Raw genomic sequence first — 19,124 nt, forward strand, 5'->3', positions numbered from 1 at the left:
CTCTGAGTATAACACTTCACCCCATTAAGTTTTACATTATTATTTTACTCTGTCCTTCTCTTCTGTGAAGCTTCTAGAAAGTCTAAACTTGCTTTCATGTCTTTCTTAAACTGCAGTAAGCTGGCTTCAGTTATTTACTCTGAAAGTTCTACTGTAAAGGTCATAACATGTAATGGATATTTTAAGCTCTGGTTCTCTGAATCTCTGTAGCATCTGGAATTGGAACTGTTGGTTACTGAGCTCTGGAGCCAGATGACCTAGGTTTGATTTCAGCTCCCTACTTACTAGCTACATGGATATGGACAGTCTACTCAACCATCCTGGGCTTCATTCTATATGTGAAACTGGGTTAACACAATGCTCTTGATAAAGAGAAATAGACTAATGCCCTTACTACTAAACCTAGATTCCCACACTGCTCATTTTCCTCTTGCTTCTGTGACCATGCTGCATCAGCCTTAAGTGATTCCCCAAGATTCTATCCTTGGTCTAATGCTTTCTTGGCTGACTTAATATAGTATCAATATTCTATGCCAATGCAAAATCACTGGATGCTGATCATTCCCCAATCTGCCTCTAGACATTTTCCGAAGTTTCAGATTGAAATAATCCGCCCATCCCTATTATTATATACACTAGTGTAAGCTCTATGCTTCTGATTCTTACTTGCCCCTCATTAAATCTATTCTCTACTCTAGCCAGTGATTTATATAGAATCCAAATCTGACCATGTTGCCTGCTCTAGTATACTAAGGGACATAAACAGGATCCAGGTTAAGAAGATATACAGAGCCTCTATTAATTGGCCTCTACTCACCTTTCCAACTTCTGTCAATTTCCATCTCGTATGAGCAATACTAAATCTGCTATCCTAGGTCGCTGGCATAATTTTCATTTTTTACTATTTTATGCTCTAATTATGTTTCAGGGTCTCCCCTGGACATTTTCTAAGGCAGGACTTTCTAATTGACCTTTGTATTTTTTTCAAGGTTTTCCCTGAAATCCCCAGGGAACATGTTAAAAAAATGTTTTTAGTCCCACCCCAAGCTTCATTTACATTTAGTGGGAAGTAAATGATATATTGGGGAGGTTCTCATGCCAATGGTTCTGTTTATGCAACATCTTTACCAACACACTTCCACGGGTGAGTAGAAGTACCCAAGGTAAAAAAGTCAGTTCAAACACTGACATGCATACTTGTTTCTATCAGTGGTTTGAACTGTGGGGAAACATTAACATAGCCAAATGTGGAAATGGAACACTGAACAGAAAGAGCACTTCTAATATTATAATTGTTAGTGAGGAATGAGAGAAACAAGACTAGCAGGGGAAAAAAAGGCTTCTTATATATAACATTTGATAACCCTGTGATGTATTTTTTAAGTAAACCCAATGGCCCTATCAAAAAATTAAAAAAAAATCAAATACCATTCAAAATACTTAAAAGATAGTCAAATGATATTCATGCATTTAAAACCTATTTTCAAAAGTATATAATACAGGTAAATATACTTTAATATTTTACCTACCAGAAAGGTAGAATGGGCACAACCTAAAAAAATCTAAGTGTAAGAATATAAGTGATTTGGGCAGTGGGAAAATAGGTAAGTGTATATAGAAATTATTTAAAATGCTTTCCCTTAGCAAGAATTTAACTTTTCTATGCCCAGCATAGTTGGACACTAGCTCAGTTTGGATTGAGAGCAAGAAATGAAAATGATAATGGCATATCTCTGATAATTTTCACAGAGAATGTTGACATTGTTTTAGATCCTGGTTTAGAGAGGAAACTTTCTCAATCTGTTTAAGTAATGGCATTTTAAAATTTCACGTATCAAAAATTCCGTAAGAATTTTATTCTCCTGTTTCTCCAAGAAATCCCCACATTCCCTACTCCAGTAAGTTATTATTTACTAGAAGTTAAGGTTACGAATGGATGTAAAATCAACAGACACACTCTACACAAAATCTAAGAACTTTATTCACTGGTGGGTTGAAATATCCTATTCCGAGAACTTAATTTATGTCAAAAGAGAAACTTTTAAAAGACAATTCTTTTACGGGTTTGTAATGGGGGAAAAATTCTAGTTTGAAGCAGAAAATGAAGATGCAAATTTTAGAGCCATCATGGAGAAATGTATAATTTGCTCACTTATATGCTCAAATTTGAAAAGCAATCTATTAACCATAAAAATAAATCAATTATATTTGTCAAGAGAATTAAACATATTCATGATATATCGTGGATTCTTTGGTTACAAAACAGATTAAAGCAAATGCTAAGGTAAATGTGAATACATTCTAAGATACGAAACCTTGACAATTTTATCTCTAACAGGAAACTCCTATACATACTAGACATATTTAACAGCATAAAGAGACTAATACTTACAACTTTCAAGACCTTAAAATCTTTAATGATAAATCAAAGTATTTTAAATTGTCTTCAAGTTCAAACATTTTAGAATGGTAAAGGCTAGCTAAAAAAAAAAAAAATCTATTAAACAGGTAAAATTAACAAAATGATAAGGTAGGCTTTCTTTCTTTTTTTTTTTTTTTTTTTTAAGGTAGGCTTTCAAAATGGTTTTTAAGTACCAAAACAACGCGCTTATCTCAATAGCAAATAGAATATTGCCATCCTATGTTAAGACATGAGTTGATTCTTTATAAAGCCCAAATTAGTAGTAAAAGGAAATCCTAAATCTGTTTCTATGAACATATATGTTCATTTTACTTCCTTTTAAGAAAAATGTCCCTCATTCTTAGGAAGAATGGAGAAACAAAGTAAAACCAAAAAAAAAACCTGAAAGATTAGGGCCATTGATTTATCTTTGCCTAATACATTGTGTAACAACAGCTACACCCTGTGGCCAGACAAGAGTAGTGAGGTTTTGTAGCTATAATGATAGAGTAAAAGGTAAATTTGAAAATAAGTATTTTTCAATTTACTTAAGGTTTTAGGGTAAGGGTTAGCTTTCATTACAAATTACGTTTTAAGGGAACACTCAAGAATTTTGGGGGGGAACAAAACGCCTTAGCTCATAAGCTTGAAATGAGTATCCACATTAATTCAGTTTTTGTAAGTAGCTAAAATAAAACTCAAACCAGAGAGAGAACATACAGATACTTTATTGCTCACCTTTCACACAAAGCACACCTCCAGCCATTTTCTTTCACAGCTTGACAATGTTTACTTATACAAAAACCCAGCAAGAAGCTTCATGTAGATTTCAGTCAAGGAGAATGTCAAACATCAACTCTGCCAGGCTTTTGTTTTCTGCAGCAATAATAAAGGGCCTCCTGCACTAAGCAAAAATCTGTCCTCTTACTTGGTAGTGCATTTCTTCCATTACAAAAAAAGTCTCCTGCCCAAAGCAAACTAACTTGTATTTGCTGAGCCAGTGGTATTAACTCGTGCATAAAACAAATTTCAGTTTGCTGTTTCTTCTAACAGATTTCAAGTAAAAATAAGGTTTAAGGAGGAACTTGTTTTGAATGGATGCAGGTCAGTTTGAATTGCTATACTATATAAATGCCTACATGTACTATAGGTTCAGAACTTAGTTTGCTTTTATAATCTTTACGGATTTTGGCCGTGTTCAAGGTTTTCAGAGTTGAGCATATGGTACAGTATTCCACCGAAAGGATAAGGCTACTGAATGTGCTATCTGCAGAAGAGCTCATTTAATAGGAACAGACCTAAAAGTTCTATAATGAAGCAAATGTGGCATAATCTCTCTGAATAAAAAGCCAATCAGGGCAGAACTGTGCTTGGAAAATAGGCATTAGAATACTTTTAAGGAAAACACATATAAATGGATTGTTAATATGAGGAAAGTTTCCTAGTTGTAAATCTAAAAAAATCTAGGAGAATCCTCATTTTCAAAACTGCTTATTGAAAACTACTTATTCAAGTAATTTCTTCCCCAAAAAGTATGCATGTTCTGACTGTGGAATTAGTCTACTGGTCAATTAAAGGCAATTTTAATTACCTTTTAGAAAATTCTTCATATAAAGGAGAGATGTTTCTCAAACAAACTGAGTTATGTAAGTCCTTTAAAAAAAAAAAAGAAAACAACAACAACCCCAACAGAATTGAATGAAGACCTAGGAATACTTATGCCAAGCAGGAATCTGCCTGCCACCTGTGGTCTCACATTAATTCAAAACTGATGCTGGACTCAGGATTCTGAAACTAAGTTTCTATTACTTGAGCTCTAGCAAAATGTAAGGTTCTGTAGCCTCAACTAGTATAATGTCTTCCCTGTCCAAATCCAGAATGATTATACTGATAACCTCCATGCTGGAAGTGCTGTTCAAATTGTCCCCCTTGGTGATAATTCTGGCTCCCCCTTCCTCCCCAACCTCCTCCCTGGCCTCCACGTCCACCTCGGCCTCCTCGACCACCTCTCCCTCCACGACCACCGCCTCGATCATTATGGTGCCCACCATCTTGGTATCTATTGTCCTGCTGGTATCCACCACCCTGGTATCCACTTCCTGTATAAGTAGATGTTTGGAAACCACCATAACCACCACCTTGATAGCTACCGCTGTGGCCACCACCATGATAGCCACCTGGCTGGAAACCCGAATCTCGATAACCACCATCTTGGTAGCCACCTCCTCCTCCACTCCCTCCATCCGTCCAGCCTCCTTGATGTTTATTTCCTCTTCCTCCCCCTCGGCTACCATGGTCGTAGCCACCACGTCCACCTCTCCCTCCTCCTTGTTCATGACCTCCTCGTCCTCCGTATGAGGAATGTTCATAACCACCTCTCCCTCCTCCTCGGCCTCCTGCTTGCTGCTGGGGGCCATCCTGCCTTTTCTGCCACGGTGGCATCTCTGGAGGTGGAGGTTCAATTTCATTGGGTCTACCTCCTCTGTCAGGCACCCTGCCCATCAACACCTGTGGGATAAGAAAGATATTTTAAACTACTGTATTTTATAAATAGAAATAAGTGTATGTGAAAGAAAATTAAAGATATTTTAATCACCTTATTGATGGCACAGGCAGTCTTTTCTCTTATAGAGCCACTGCTTGTCCTTAAAATCTTCGACAAGTCTTGTCTGGCAGCCAAAAGGTGGGCAACAGAAATAGTACTTTTAGGAGATAAGACTGAGCGTTTTGGCTGGTAAACCTTTGCTAATTTTTCTGTCTGACTCTGTTGAAACAAAGTGTCCAGAGACAAAAGTCAGTTTTCAAAACGACATAGAAACACTGATATTAAGTAAGTTAAAGACTGCTGATAATAGTTACTAGGCTTAAGACAGGAAGAAAAAAGGTTATACTCACCATTGCTTCTACCTGGTTCCACCTTAAGACAGAGTTGTCAGGCTTGCTGATACAGCAAGGAATGATGCTGGGAGATGGGTAGGAGGGGGACACACAGGGTAGAGGGGCTTCCCTTTAGGACTGTGGGGCCAAAAGGTAAAAAATGTTCCCCCTGCCATCGGTCTCAGATCAAACATACTCATTTTATCAATTTAAATATAAGGATGTAAACCTATTTCAATAATTTTGCCTTTGAATTTTCCCATCTTTGCTTACAGTGAGATAAAAAGTGTTAGCTATGGTTAATTTGTACTAATTAGGTTAACAGGGTACATATATTCCAAAGTGGTCCCTCCCATGTAATACTTTCCTCTATTGTAAGTAATAAGAAAAAAAGGTCTACTTTAACCATTTAGTAAGAGTTAATGATTAAGACTGTCAAGCTCCCGAGAGACAAACCAATGGGAATCTGGGACACCTGGGCACGCCACTTAAATGTGTGCGAAACACAAGACCATTAAAGATAAATGAGCAAAGAACAAAGAAATTTCACACATGAGAAAATAAAGTTTGAACAAATTTAAGAAATGTTTTCCAGATAGGAATCAATAAATGTAAATTAACCTGAACTATGAGAAATAATAATCTCCTATCAAATCTTGGAAACAACAGCTACAATACACAGTAAAATAAGCACAAAGACAAAAAATATTTGGTAAGTCTGTCAGTTATATGCAGGTACTCAAAAATATTGATTAAATTATGTAAAAAAGGATGTAAAAAGGTATGCTTATTATGGTTGTACAAACAGACAAAGGAACATAATACTAAAAATGAAAATAGCTATTGTGTTTAAGACAATGCGACGATCCATAACTTATTTGGAAAAATTTTAATAATTAAAAGGATAAAGAGATTGTTATTTCACAGTGTCTGGAGGAAAGTTTCCTGAACACGTCATGTATTTCTTTCTCATAGTTACTCATTGTACCCACAGTAAGTGCTCAATGTTTGTTGAATGGAAACAAACACCTTTGAGAAGAGAGCTTAGTGTTTTAAATGAAACTGATTTAAAATGCAATTTCAAACTGATGTAAGTATATAAATTTCATTATATGAAACAAGTTCATTTTGTGCATACAAAGGTATTTCTAGAAAGTGATTTAAAACCAAGTTTCAAAATGAGATTATCAATATATAAATTCCACTAGATGAAACAAATAATTTGTATAATTTGTATAGTTCTTATCTTCTCTAATATATTTATATAGTTCATAAAATCATTGTATATTACGTTCAAAAGGATCTTAAATATCACCTCGATTAAACACAGCATTTTAAAGATGTCAGAAATGGGGAGAGAAATGGAAGTTCACACATAGTGGGTCAGGAGGCCAGCGATACAATCCAGTAAAGGCAGGGCCAAAACCAGAACCACTGTGTGTTAATGCCTCAGTCGGTGCGGGACACCGTCAGTAGGTCAGTAGTTTTCTAGCTAAGAGGTGCAGGTTCCTGTTGAAGTATATCAACCATGCTGAGAGTGAAATGACTATTTCTATCAAAGATAATGTTTTTTGAGGGGATCCCTGGGTGGCTCAGTGGTTTAGCACCTGCCTTCTGCCCAGGGCATGATCCTGGAGTCCCGGATGGAGTCCTGCATCAGGCTCCCAGCATGGAGCCTGCTTCTCCCTCTGTTTGTGTCTCTGCTTCTCTCTCTCAGTGTCTCTCATGAATAAATAAGTCTTAAAAAAAAAAAAAAAAAAAGATAATGGTTGTTTCTATCAGAGATTAACTTAAAGAAGGACTGGCATTTCCTACAGGATAGCCAGAGGAGAGAGTGATTTGCTCCCTGTGTTGCTCCTGATTAGCTGTGAGATCCCAGACAAAGCCTCCCACTTACAGGGTCTCTGGGTTGGTTTTTTTTTTTTTCCAGTTGCAAAATGAGGGGAGTTAAGACTGATCTCTAGGGACAACTGGCTAAGTCGGTTAAGTGTCTGCCTTTGGCTCACGTCATGGGATCAGAGCCCCATGTTGGGCTCCATGCTCAGCAAGGAATCTGCTTCTCCCTCTCCCTGCCACTCCTGCTCACTCTCTCTCAAATAAATAAAATCTTAAAAAACAAAAAACTGGTATCTAACATCCCTTTCCAATGCTGAAATAGTGTAATTCAATAAATACCTTCCCCAACAATTTAGCAGCCAAACAGGGCTGTGCTAAAGTTTAAAGAGTTTAGGTGAAAATAACATTATTAGCAAGATAACTGGAGAACTACAAAAAAAACTTTTTGGAGTCAATTAACTAAAATTAAGGGAACATGTAATACACATCTGGACCATGCTCTCCATAGTTCAAGGATGAATTCCATTTTAGGGTCCTGAGGAGGTCAAATTAGTCATGTGTGCCAATTACTTCCCCATCACCAATCATACAGTAGATATTTAATAAACATCTGTTTAATGACCAAGATCTTTACTTGAATTATCTTATTTAATCTGAATAAAACTGAAGTCCTACCAGGTTTTCCGATTCTCTATAAATACTTAGTAATATTTGGTCTTGCTAACTCCAGTATTTTTCATTTTAAGTAGCAAATAAAATTGTTAGCTTAAAGTACAGTGAGTAATTTAAAAATGTATTATTTTAGTGATATTTAGTATTTTAGTGATTTTCAAATACTTTCTCTGTTTCTCTTACAAACGAGTACTGCCAGTAAGGTCTAAACATGTTTGTTTGTTTGTTTGTTTGTTTATTTAAGATTTTATTTATTTATTCATGAGAGGCACAGAGAGAGAGAAAGAGAGAAGCAGAGACACAAGCAGAGGGAGAAGCAGGCTCCACACAGGGAGCTCAACGTGGGACTTGCTCCCGGGTCTCCAGGATCAGGCCCTGGGCTGAAGGCAGGTGCTAAACCACTGAACCACCCGGGGTTGCCCTAAAACATGGTTTTGTTAAAAGATATTAAAAAGCTGAAAAGAAAGTGTTTTCATTATTGCTGAAAGAAAAAAACTGGTACTTAGCAACTCACTAAAGAAAAATTCTGATGTGTGTCTCCTAGGCATTTCTCTTGTAGTTTCCACTGTATCTAAACTGTGCTAGGAATGTTTAAGGATCATGACTATAAATATTCTGCTCTTTTAAAATATTTAATATGTACCTTAGCTCTGTCAGACCAGCCAAAAGACTGGACAGTGACATCCAAACGTTTTATTAGCAGCTTTCTCCGAACTTCATATTCATTGGCTATGGCTTGGTTAATTGCTTCTATTTTTTCCTAAAAAGGAAATTTAAAAGATTAGTTAGAATTTAAATGTGCTTGACCACCCCCCTGTTCCAGAAGGGCAGAGGCTGTGTCTGTTTCATTCGTAACTAATTCCTCAACACTTAGTACCAAATTACTTAATATAATATAAAAAGTCATAATAACTTTTTAAGTTGATGAAATGATAGGCTAAATAACGTCTCAAAACATAATAAAGATTAAGTAGAGAATTCTCACTTGGCCTTCCTATTAATTCTCTGTGTAAAGTTTAGTCCAATGACTTTTTTGGCTTGAAGGCAACCCATTTGGCAATTAGAAACATACTGAACTTCAATTTCTTTTTACCAGCTATGTGATATATTTATAAATTATGAGATAAGTATTTCTAATCTTAGACAAATACAATTATTCTGACTAAATCTTCAGATTCACAAAAATGACTCTAACAATGTCCACCTAGGAAACTACCTATTGGAAAATGTAACTTAAAAAGGACAAGCTCTAAGTATCACTATCACTAGATAGGGAGATGGTTCTTTACTAAGATTACCTAAGACGACTGCTACTCACCCAGTGAGCTGGTCCCATTGGCTTCTTCAATAACGGCTTTCCCACATGGTTAGGTGGAACTTTTGCTAATGTCTCCTTTAACTGACACAAACACATAAATGAATGAACAACAAATCTAAAAGTACAACATATCCTCATCTTCCCAATTCCCATCATATCTTGCCATCAAAAGAAGATTCCTGACAGAGGCAAAGGTGGAGGATGTTTGAAAATGTACAGGACCCACACGATATAGACATTCACTTGTCCCACTCCTCACGTGCCTATGGAAGCATGATTCCTTCACTGTACCTAGAACAGTGCCTGGTAACAGCAGGCACTCAATGTGTATTTGCTGAATGGATGAATGAACAGAAAAATATGGACTATGGATACAGTGCTGCTCCCCTGTAGAGTTCAGCCAAAATTGTGCATCGTGGCATCCACCTACCCCACAATGCAAATGTACCAATTCTTAAGAGTCCAGCAGATATGCATATAGAGAATAACGCTGCTACAACAAACAACATTCTCTTATATTCATTAATTTATTAAAATTGCTTATTCCTAGTCAATTATATTTTAAAAACCTCTTAACAGCTAATGTGTGGCATAAAAATAATTCTGAATTATTTTCACATACCAGATTATGTTAGCAGTCAACAAACCTAGTTTGCCACACGTGGCATAAAAATAATTCTGAATTATTTTCACATACTAGAGTATGTTAGCAGTCAACAAAACTAGTTTGCCAATTGAAACATGTAAGATTCATAGTGACTGGATTAAAAACCAAAAACGTTTACAACCTTTTTTGTCCAGTCAGTGGAAAGGAGGGTGGCAACATTTAATGATTAAAGACCTTAAAATTTAATTGCCTAAAAGTTCAAGGATAAAATTTTAAAAAGGACTTAAGTCTACATTCTTTTTACATTATACCTAGCTTATTTCAGCTTATAAATCAAAGTGTAAAGTTTCCTTTTTGAAAAAGAAACATGCTAACAAGTTAAAAAAAAAAAAGTAAAATACTAATTTCTCTTTAAGGCAGATAGGATTCAAACCCAAAACTCATTTAGTAACAATTAATAATATGCACATTAGGTTCCCATTAAGAGAAATTAACTTGATTCATTTCAAACAAATGTAGAACTATGCCTTTAATACACTACAATCTGGTACTAAAGGTCTTACTTTTTTTTCAATCCCGCTGAAGAATTGGAACATAGTTATATTGGCTGGAGGTTTGGACATTCCTAGAGCAATACATATGCCTTTCAACTCTTGAAAGACCTCACTACCGCCTCCTTCTTGAGCTTTTTTTGGAGGAGCATTCACACAGAGCATTCTGGCAGCTTCTAGTTCTGAGATGAGGTATGCTGAAGTAAACAAAATAAGATTTCAAAATGAGATACAGCTACAGTTAATAGTCATAAGTCTGGAGTCACAACTCTATAGACCTAATGAATATGTAACTTTTAAAGCTGCAAGAATGGATAAAAACAAGAAAAGAAAACCATTTTTACCTGCAAATGACATAACATATAAACTGGTTCTGTAATTCAGGTTATTTAATCAGTGTATGTTTAAAGGGCAATTTAAAAATAAAAGTGATTCTTCTTTGAAACCAAAGTATCAAGGTAGATCACATCTAAAAATATGGTTTCGAATATCCCACTATTCAGGAACTCTAGAACAGGGGTTGGCATCTGTTAACAAATTTACAAAAGGTAGCAAGTGGCCAATCTTCAGCAACAACTGGAACTGGTTGTTATTATTTTTTTACTTCTCACCACTGACGTGCACCAGTGATATAACTCTCTTGCTCTCCTACCTTCCAATACTTAGGTAGTTGTTCAGAACTGGCAGGAAACATTTTCAAGTGGTCAAAACTTAACTTACAAAAGGGGGAAGACACAAAACTCCCCAAAGCTCCTCTCTTGGCTTCCAGTAGCCTAATACCACCCTCTCTGGCTGTTTAGAGAAAACCCTCTTCCATCTATGTTCTTCTCAGTATTCCCTTCCCCCTACCTTCCTTTTTCTCTCACCACTCCCCAACTCCCTTGAAAAACTACATCAACAAAACTTTCTAATCTTTTCTTGGCAGAGTTCTTTTGTATCAATATTATCCCCTCCTGTGTTGATTTCAGCCAGGTATAATGAGGGCTGTAATGAAGGTATAAATATTCAATCTTATTCCTTTAACTTTCCCAAGGACATTTAAAGTTTTAGGAAAGATGATTAATAACCATTGGGACCTCAGGATTTCAGGTTATATGACAGTCAAATGCCTTCTGACAACATTAGAAAGATAGTTTTGGAAAAAAAACATTTTCTGGGCCCCTAAGTCCTATTAAAAGTTCGAAAGAATGACCAGCTTGAATATCTCATTTCCTACCCCCAAGGTGTAATGCTGGAACAATAAATACAGTTAAGTTTCTGGAAAGGTCATTCTACAGGACTTTGATAACATCTTAATGTGTTCTATACTACAAACCGTAGGAGTTAAAAGATCAAAAAAGTAAAGTTCCACTGTCATGAAAATCACCACTGTTTTTCTAAACAAGGTTTTGCTGGAACACTCCCATGCTCATTTACAGAATCTCTATGGCTGGTACATGCTACTACAACAGAGGTTAAACAGTTGTGACAAGGATATTACACCTTGCGAAGCTGAAAATATTTATAGTTTTACCCTTTAAAGAGAAGGTTTGCCAACCCCTGTTCTAGAAACTCATGATTTTATAAATTGGTTCTCTAAATTTGGAACATCATAATCTCAGGCACCCACAAAATTAGTTTACCAATATAATTACCATTAAAACACATTATCTGTTACTGATGTGTTCAAAGTACTAAGAAGGGCACTGGAGATATCATATAAAACAAACAAAACAAATGATCTCTACTGACAATCTAGTTAGGAATAAGGAATATATGCATTAAAGATGAATAATTCTTCATCTATTAGGAACTCCGATATCCGACTTTTTTTCTTACTTAAGGGAAATAATCTGACAACCAGACAGGCAAAACTTCTTAACCGGACACAGGAGAGTTTTTTAGCCACTCATTCAAAGACTACTCTATTTTACTAACAATTCTAATGAGATTGATTATTTTCCCCCTCAGAATACAACATATTAGAAGATTCAAATCAATAAGGTAAAAGGTGCTGGAGAAAGAAGTAAAATTATAGCATCAAGAGACGACAACTGATACTTGGAAACATGAGAAATATTTATACAGAGCGAATAGAGAATGAGCACATAAATAGTAGCATGACAGAAAATATAAACTGAGGGGAATATTTTATGTGACTATATCTATCTATCTATCTATCTATCTATCTATCTATCTATCTATCTATCTATTTTAGACATAGAGAGAGAGGCAGAGACACAGGAGGAGGGAGAAGCAGACTCCATGCTGGGAGCCTGACGTGAGACTCGATCCCGGGACTCCAGGATCGTGCCCTGGGCCAAAGGCAGGTGCTAAACCGCTGAGCCACCCAGCGATCCTGAGGGGAATATTTTAAAGGGGAAACAGCAGAAGCAAAGATAAAGAGGAATGAAGAGTGTATGAAATTCACACAATTTGAGGGATACTAAATGCATGCATAAGAACAACATGCAGCAATAAATCACTATTTAAAGCAGTATCTGACCTTATGTGCCTACCTTCCCTTCCCATAATCATTCAACAAAGGGGAAATTATGTAAGTGATCCTGGAAAGCTCAGTGCTTGGGTATAATGGCAATGAATACATTCTTTAAATACTGAACCTTCAAAATTGGAGCTGTCTCATTTTTCAGAAACCAGTATAGTTGTAAAGACAGTATTTTAAAAACCCTCCGAACTGTGTTTGTCCTAGTAAGAACTGTAATATTCAGTTAACCAAAGCTTAATCTAAATGTGTTTCTCAGACTGCTACAAAAATTGTGAGTTAAGACTACTGCCTGTTATTTACTGGAGAGTTCATTTAAGGCAATAAAATTTGTGAGTCTACTTACTGTTTTTCAGGGTGAAGAAAGAAATAGTAGTTAGTATACAAAAAACATGGAAGGAAAGGGTTTTGGTAACAATCTATTTCCCAGAATGATTAGTAAGCACAGGAACAATTCAAATACTATTTTGAACATTTTACACTGTAATTTGATATATTTACAAACCAAAATCCCTGAACAATTACCCAACTACAAAAAAAATCCACATTATAAAACATCCTAATTTTTAAAAAAACATCATTATTCCCACACTATCTTCCTAGTCTATTTTAAAATGTGCTTCCAGTGTAGAACACTAAGGTTTAATGATCACACACTTGAACATTCAGCATTACCTTTGGTCATATTAGGTGAAGCACAATAATACCAGCAAAGTTAAATGATAAAAGAGTAGTAATTATAAAACAACGCTGTTACCAGTGCATAGGCCTACCATTAGCTCTAAGTTGGAAATGTAATAGTTTCCTTTAAGTAGCATTCTGAATTAAATCGGTAATGACACAGTACTATAGCAGCCAGTTTATTAGTCAAATATAAATAAAAATATGAATAAAAAATAATAGCTACATTCTAGTAGCCATGAACTTACTGAGCAAAAGGAGGCAGTTCTTCTGAACGAGAAGGCGCTTGGTCACATCCCCAGATGTCAGTGACAGATATGGACAGTTCATCTCCCCTAGTAGCCCACTCACCTCAAGCTGGAATTCTTCGGCTTCACTCGGGCCTTTTAAGAATTAAAATAACCTTATTGAATAAAAATGATTATTTTTCCTATTAGCATAAAAGTTATATATAAATTGAAAGTTTTAATAGGATCTTCCTAGTACAAGTTACTTTGACTTCTAATTCACCCTTTCTCATACCACTGTCAATTTTAAGAAGTTTTCATTACATTATTCCCTTATTTGAGAATCTTTAATGGTCTCCTAATTTCTACTCCATCTAATTTAATCATCTGCCTTGAAAGATTTCTTTATAGCCCCTCTGCTTCGCCTTCCCTACATATTGCTATGCAGTAGTACCTATGACATGTGTGTGGTAGTTAAATTTTACCTCCACAGATATTTTATTTGTACTAGGCCAATCTCTTCCTTGTCCCAAGAACAGTGTTATTTCTACTTCTGTGCCTTCATTTAAGTTATCCTCCGTGATTGATATACTCTATACTTTCCCTTCATCTATCAAATCCCACGTCTCCAAAGCCCAGTGGTCTTGCTCCTTGATAAAACCTTCCCCAAGTACTGATGCACTCCCTGACTTTCTCCCCCTGTGAACCACAAAGCCAAGTATTTAATGACTGTACTAATCTCCTCTTGTTTCATTTGTGCCTAATATTCCCAGTGAGGTTAAATTTAAGTTAGCAAACATGACTTACAGTTCTGTATTCCCAAATATGTTAAATACAGAGTTCATCAGGTGAACCAAGGAGAAATAATGCTATTTCTTCCTTACTATTCTGATGTTTGTCTATCACATACAGGCAAAAATTAACAAACTCTGAAAGAGTCATTTGACCTGGGTCCATCTTCTCAACTGTAAAATGGGAAGGCTGTATTATCAATGTTTTGTAAACTGTTTTGTGAACTCAAATTCCACAGAAATTTAGAAACAGCTGGGGAAGAGGAAGAAAGAGTTGTGCAAAAAGTAATCTTTCTTAACGTCAACTAAACAGGTACACTGCTACTTGTTTTGTATGTTGGCTCCTATGTTTTCATGTGAACAAAGGCGTTCCAGGATTTCATTTACTACAGGTGTTTTCACAAGTTCCTACAATCTCTGAAATGTTAGGTCAAGAGGCAGCATTTAGAGCACTGGGTCCCAAACCTGACTGCTTGGGATTGAATTCTGGCTGTATATCAGGTACTGGTTGTGTGACCTCAACTCACACATTTAACCTAGCTGTGCTTCCCTGCCTCAAGTTTTAAGTGAGTTAACACATGGAAAGTACTTTTATCATTCAATTAATGTAAGCTGCTGCTACCCTTACTGTTACACTACAGTGTCCTTAGTAATTGGAACTGGTTGCAACTAATGTGTACATTATATATACTGAACACGCAAGAAAGTGAGTTCTTTAAAACAGGATTCCGTGTGGAGGGAGAAAAACGGGATTACGTGTTTAGTTCTCCATGAGGGAAAGTTAATAAGAGAGCATTTTTCTTTGTCTCCTATTGTAGGTTTTACCTATGGTAGGAGGGAACCAGATGGTGGAGTGTTGGGTTCCAAGCTTTTGTCTCTTTTGCAGAGTCAACAAACTAGTGCTTATACAATAACAAAATTGGCAAATATAAAACCGATCTCAACACCATAAATCTGGTTGTGATGGATGTACTGATAACATTCCTAACTTCTTAAGAGTGTTCTCTTTCTCCCCATGTATAACAAAACTATAATGCATGTATATACTATATGTACTTCTGAAATCTAAGAATATCCTAGTTGCCAGTTCTAGCCACTGATTTAAAAACTCAAGTCATGTTTCACAAAGACTGGAAAGTTCACATATGCTATACTTGTCTCCCATTTCTGAATCTTAATATTAAGGTCTTTTCAACATCCACAGTGTTTTAGTAGTTGCACAACTATATCCTGTGAGTATTTGGGTTTCTTTATAAACTTTTTTTTACATTTACAAAGAACTTAAAACTTCAAGTTTAGTACTGATAATGTTAAACTGACAATACCCCAATTTTATTTTTATATTTTGCACCTAAAACTGAATGTTTACTTACTGTTAGTTGCTTGCACATTTTCCTCTAGTTTACAGAACACTCTTAATTCAGACACCAGCCAAGCACAGAGTTTGGTAAACTCGGGGGAACTGGCTCCAGCAGAGACTGCCTGAGACAGAGCACCATCTTCCAACAATGGACCCTTGTAACTGGTAAGTAAAAAATTATACTTCAGAAGAATATAAAATCACACCTAATGTTTTATATAAACACTATATCTATGTATTATTTCTATGATGAAACAATTTCATAAGTTATGATGACCAATTTGCAAACTTGCAAATGTAAATAAAATTTATAGAAAATTAAATCTAAATTTTAAATTTAATCTAATAAAATCTATTAGAAAAATAAGCTACAACGTAACTGCATTTCAACCCTTCAGAATATATATAAATATTTAAGAAAATCATATATACTACTAAATTATGTCAACTCCTATACATTTGTTGAGAGCTCTTACTGTAGATTTTCTTACTTTAAGTGAAATGAATATTAAAACCACATTGACAAATGATAGTTGATTATACTATAGTTTACGATTTCAGACATAAAAGTTAAGTTACCTTTTCCAGAAATTTTTCCAGAAATAAATTAGGTTAGTTTTTTTAATGACTTACTTTAAAAGCAAAAACCCTCCTATTAATCATTTATTTCCTTTTTCTATATTTAATGACAGTTAAGACTATTAAGACATACTAGTCCCAGAGAAATGTCTGGAATAATTTAAATGATTAATAATTGCTGGCAAGTTGATGTCTCGGTGAACTGTTGCATCCGAATCCTAATCCTTTGAAAGTGATTGAAGCATAATTTTAAAATATTATTAAATGTTCAAACATTCATAAAAGACAATATTAATACTGAGCCCCAACCTAGAATTTAGCTAGAACTAAAGATTCTGTCATTTTCAAGGTAATATTAAAATACATATTCTCCAGAAGATTATTTTATCTTTTGAGTGAGATATTCATAGGAAGTTATTAAAGATGAAACATTAAATAAACTTAAGATAATTTGATGTTTGGAAGTATAGAGATGTAAAAGAAATGACATTTAATTCTCTCAAAATGCACCTATGTTTATACACTGAATGGAATGTAAAAAAGTCTTATACAAAAAGTCAGATTATATATAGTCTGGCACCTAGTTTCAAAAGCACATGTTTTTAGACACTGCAATCAAGAGACGATGCCTAGAAATCTCTCCTTGTGTTACACATTTAGAATTTGTTAGTTTATTCTACAAGTGGTTATTGAATTCCTACTGTCTGCGACACTGAAGATAAAAGATAAATCATTTAAATTCTCGTATTTCTCAGTGAATCCTTTAAAAGTACATGTCAATTAATTAAGCTTGAATTTTAATGACTGAATGCCACCAAACTAAGTAGTTATGCTTAAAATGTATAGCAAAGTTTTCAGAAAATCTGATAGTTTACGTTACAATCCATCCCCAATATTTACTTGATTAACCATTATTATAGCAACAATTACTTTTTAGTACTCCAGAAAAATATAGTTAAAAGGGTAGAAGAACAATAATGGGAAGAAACAGCATCCATCACGAGTTGTTAGGCAAGTCTACCCAACCAGAGTGACCACATGTAAGTAAGGCCCCCTCCTCTCATTCTACTTACTCCTTCCATGCTAACCCTACGTGTCATTTCTTTTAGGAAGCTTTTAGGACTTGATGTCCTTTCCAACCAAGGGGGCCTTACTTAGTTCTCCTCACAGCATATTCTCACAGTGTGAACTTCTCTTCCACCTCACTTTGCGCCCATAAATAATCAGCCTAACACTGCCATAGCTCAAGTGTTCCTCAAAAAGAAAAAAAAAAAAAAAAAACTGACTGAAAAATGGATTTATATGTGAGCGAGCAATTTAGTCCGAGATGTCCACCAAAGAGACCATTTTACTGAATGTGACCTTTCACCTATCTCCTTATCGAAGAAGCGAGTCCCCTAAAGTCTGGAATATTCATGAAAATCCAAAGCAAGTTCCAATGACAAGAACAAGGGTCGTTCAATTTGACAAAAGAGAGGATCACCACCACCACTTCTTTTCCCCAAAATTCCCATCGTCAGGGCAGCCAAGTTACTTAAATGGACAGACTCTGAGAACCTCACGGTGTCCCTTCCTGAAGAAAAGCTGCCCAAAGGTTTCCATGTCACGGAAAAACCTTCGGGAAAGGTTTTGTTAAAGGACCTGTTACTTTATAAATACAGCTAGCTGAATCTAGGTGGTTTTTTTTTGGACACCATCCACCTGTAGACAAAATATTTAATCCCACAATTTGTTTCTGGAACCGCACTTGGCCCAACAGGTTCTAAATTCTCAAGTTTTAATAGAGTCCACTAACCTCAGTGGCCCAGTGAGGTCAGAAGCCCCATTCCCAGCTTCTGGGTACTAAATCACGGTTGGGTAATTGTCAAAAGAGACGAAATGCACGGCACACATACAAGCACTTGGTGGTTGAAGATGACTGATGGTGGCTCAAGGAGGAGCGTGTCACTGTCGGGGGCAACAGCCAGGGAGTGGTTCCCACCAAGTAGTGACAGGTTAGGTGCACAAGCGAGCTTGGCTAGCGGTAGGGATGCAGGCATGTGGCTTGGGGAAGCGGGAGTGCATGCAGAGATGACTGGGCAAAGGAGAGGCTGGTTGGTTGGTTGGTTTGTTTTTCCAGAGAAATGGGGTGGGGTAGAAATAGGGGCTCAAGAGAGGAGCAGGAAGTTTGGAGGACAAGTAGGAAAAAAAAAAAAAAAAGAGAGAGAGAGAGAGAGAGTCCACTCTTGGCAACCTCTAGAGTGCGGGGGGTAGGGCAAGTGGATGGGGAGCAAGAAGACAAGCTCGGGGGGGGGGGGGGGGGTGGCGAGAACCCAGAGCCCAGACAATGACACGCATGACTGACAAACGCTGCGGGTAACCGGGCTGCAGGGAGCAGAGGGCAGGCCTCGGGTCGTCGCGCTAGGAGGGCCCCGACCCGACCGGGCTGACAGTGGACGTGGCACTGGGGTCCCCGAGCCACCGGGCGCGGCGTGCAGAGGCAGGTGTCCCCGACCGGGGCGGAGGAGGTGTTCCCGGGGGGCCGGCGGTGTGCGGCTCAGGGGACCCGCACCCTGGCAGTCTTACCCTAGATCTTCCAACGACTCCAAGATGTCAGTCTCCATGAGGTCACACTCCATGCTACTGTGGTATTCAAATTTCCGAGTCGTCAGGCTCCCCTCTTCGCCGGCAACGCGTACACTCGCGCATGCGCCGCCTCCCCGGAACTTCCAAATCGACAGCTGGCGCCTCAGCCGCCGC

General features: G+C 36.8%; 1 protein-coding gene across 1 annotated transcript; it reads right to left on the bottom strand.

Moving 5' to 3' along the window:
* Nucleotides 1-3,107: 3,107 nt before the first annotated feature.
* FAM98A (family with sequence similarity 98 member A) lies at nucleotides 3,108-19,106 on the bottom strand. Its single transcript, XM_038561253.1, has 8 exons — nucleotides 18,951-19,106; nucleotides 15,820-15,968; nucleotides 13,677-13,811; nucleotides 10,275-10,459; nucleotides 9,105-9,185; nucleotides 8,430-8,546; nucleotides 4,998-5,165; nucleotides 3,108-4,909 (listed from the first exon to the last, which is right to left on the bottom strand). Exons 1-8 carry the CDS (start codon nucleotides 19,001-19,003, stop codon nucleotides 4,244-4,246), a joined length of 1,554 nt encoding a protein of 517 aa, XP_038417181.1. The 5' UTR covers nucleotides 19,004-19,106; the 3' UTR covers nucleotides 3,108-4,243.
* Between the last annotated feature and the right edge of the window lie 18 nt (nucleotides 19,107-19,124).

This window comes from Canis lupus, chromosome 17 (assembly GCF_011100685.1).
Source record: "Canis lupus familiaris isolate Mischka breed German Shepherd chromosome 17, alternate assembly UU_Cfam_GSD_1.0, whole genome shotgun sequence".
Taxonomy (NCBI): Eukaryota; Metazoa; Chordata; class Mammalia; order Carnivora; family Canidae; genus Canis; species Canis lupus.

Coding starts and splice junctions, on each gene's coding strand:
- FAM98A (XM_038561253.1), bottom strand. CDS start 19,003: ATGGAGTGTGACCTCATGGAGACTGACATCTTGGAGTCGTTGGAAGAT. Junction 8,547..9,104: donor CAATGGGACCAGCTCACTGG/GTGAGTAGCAGT, acceptor TTTCCTTTTTAG/GAAAAAATAGAAGCAATTAA. Junction 5,166..8,429: donor GCTGGTCTGACAGAGCTAAG/GTACATATTAAA, acceptor TTGTTTCAACAG/AGTCAGACAGAAAAATTAGC.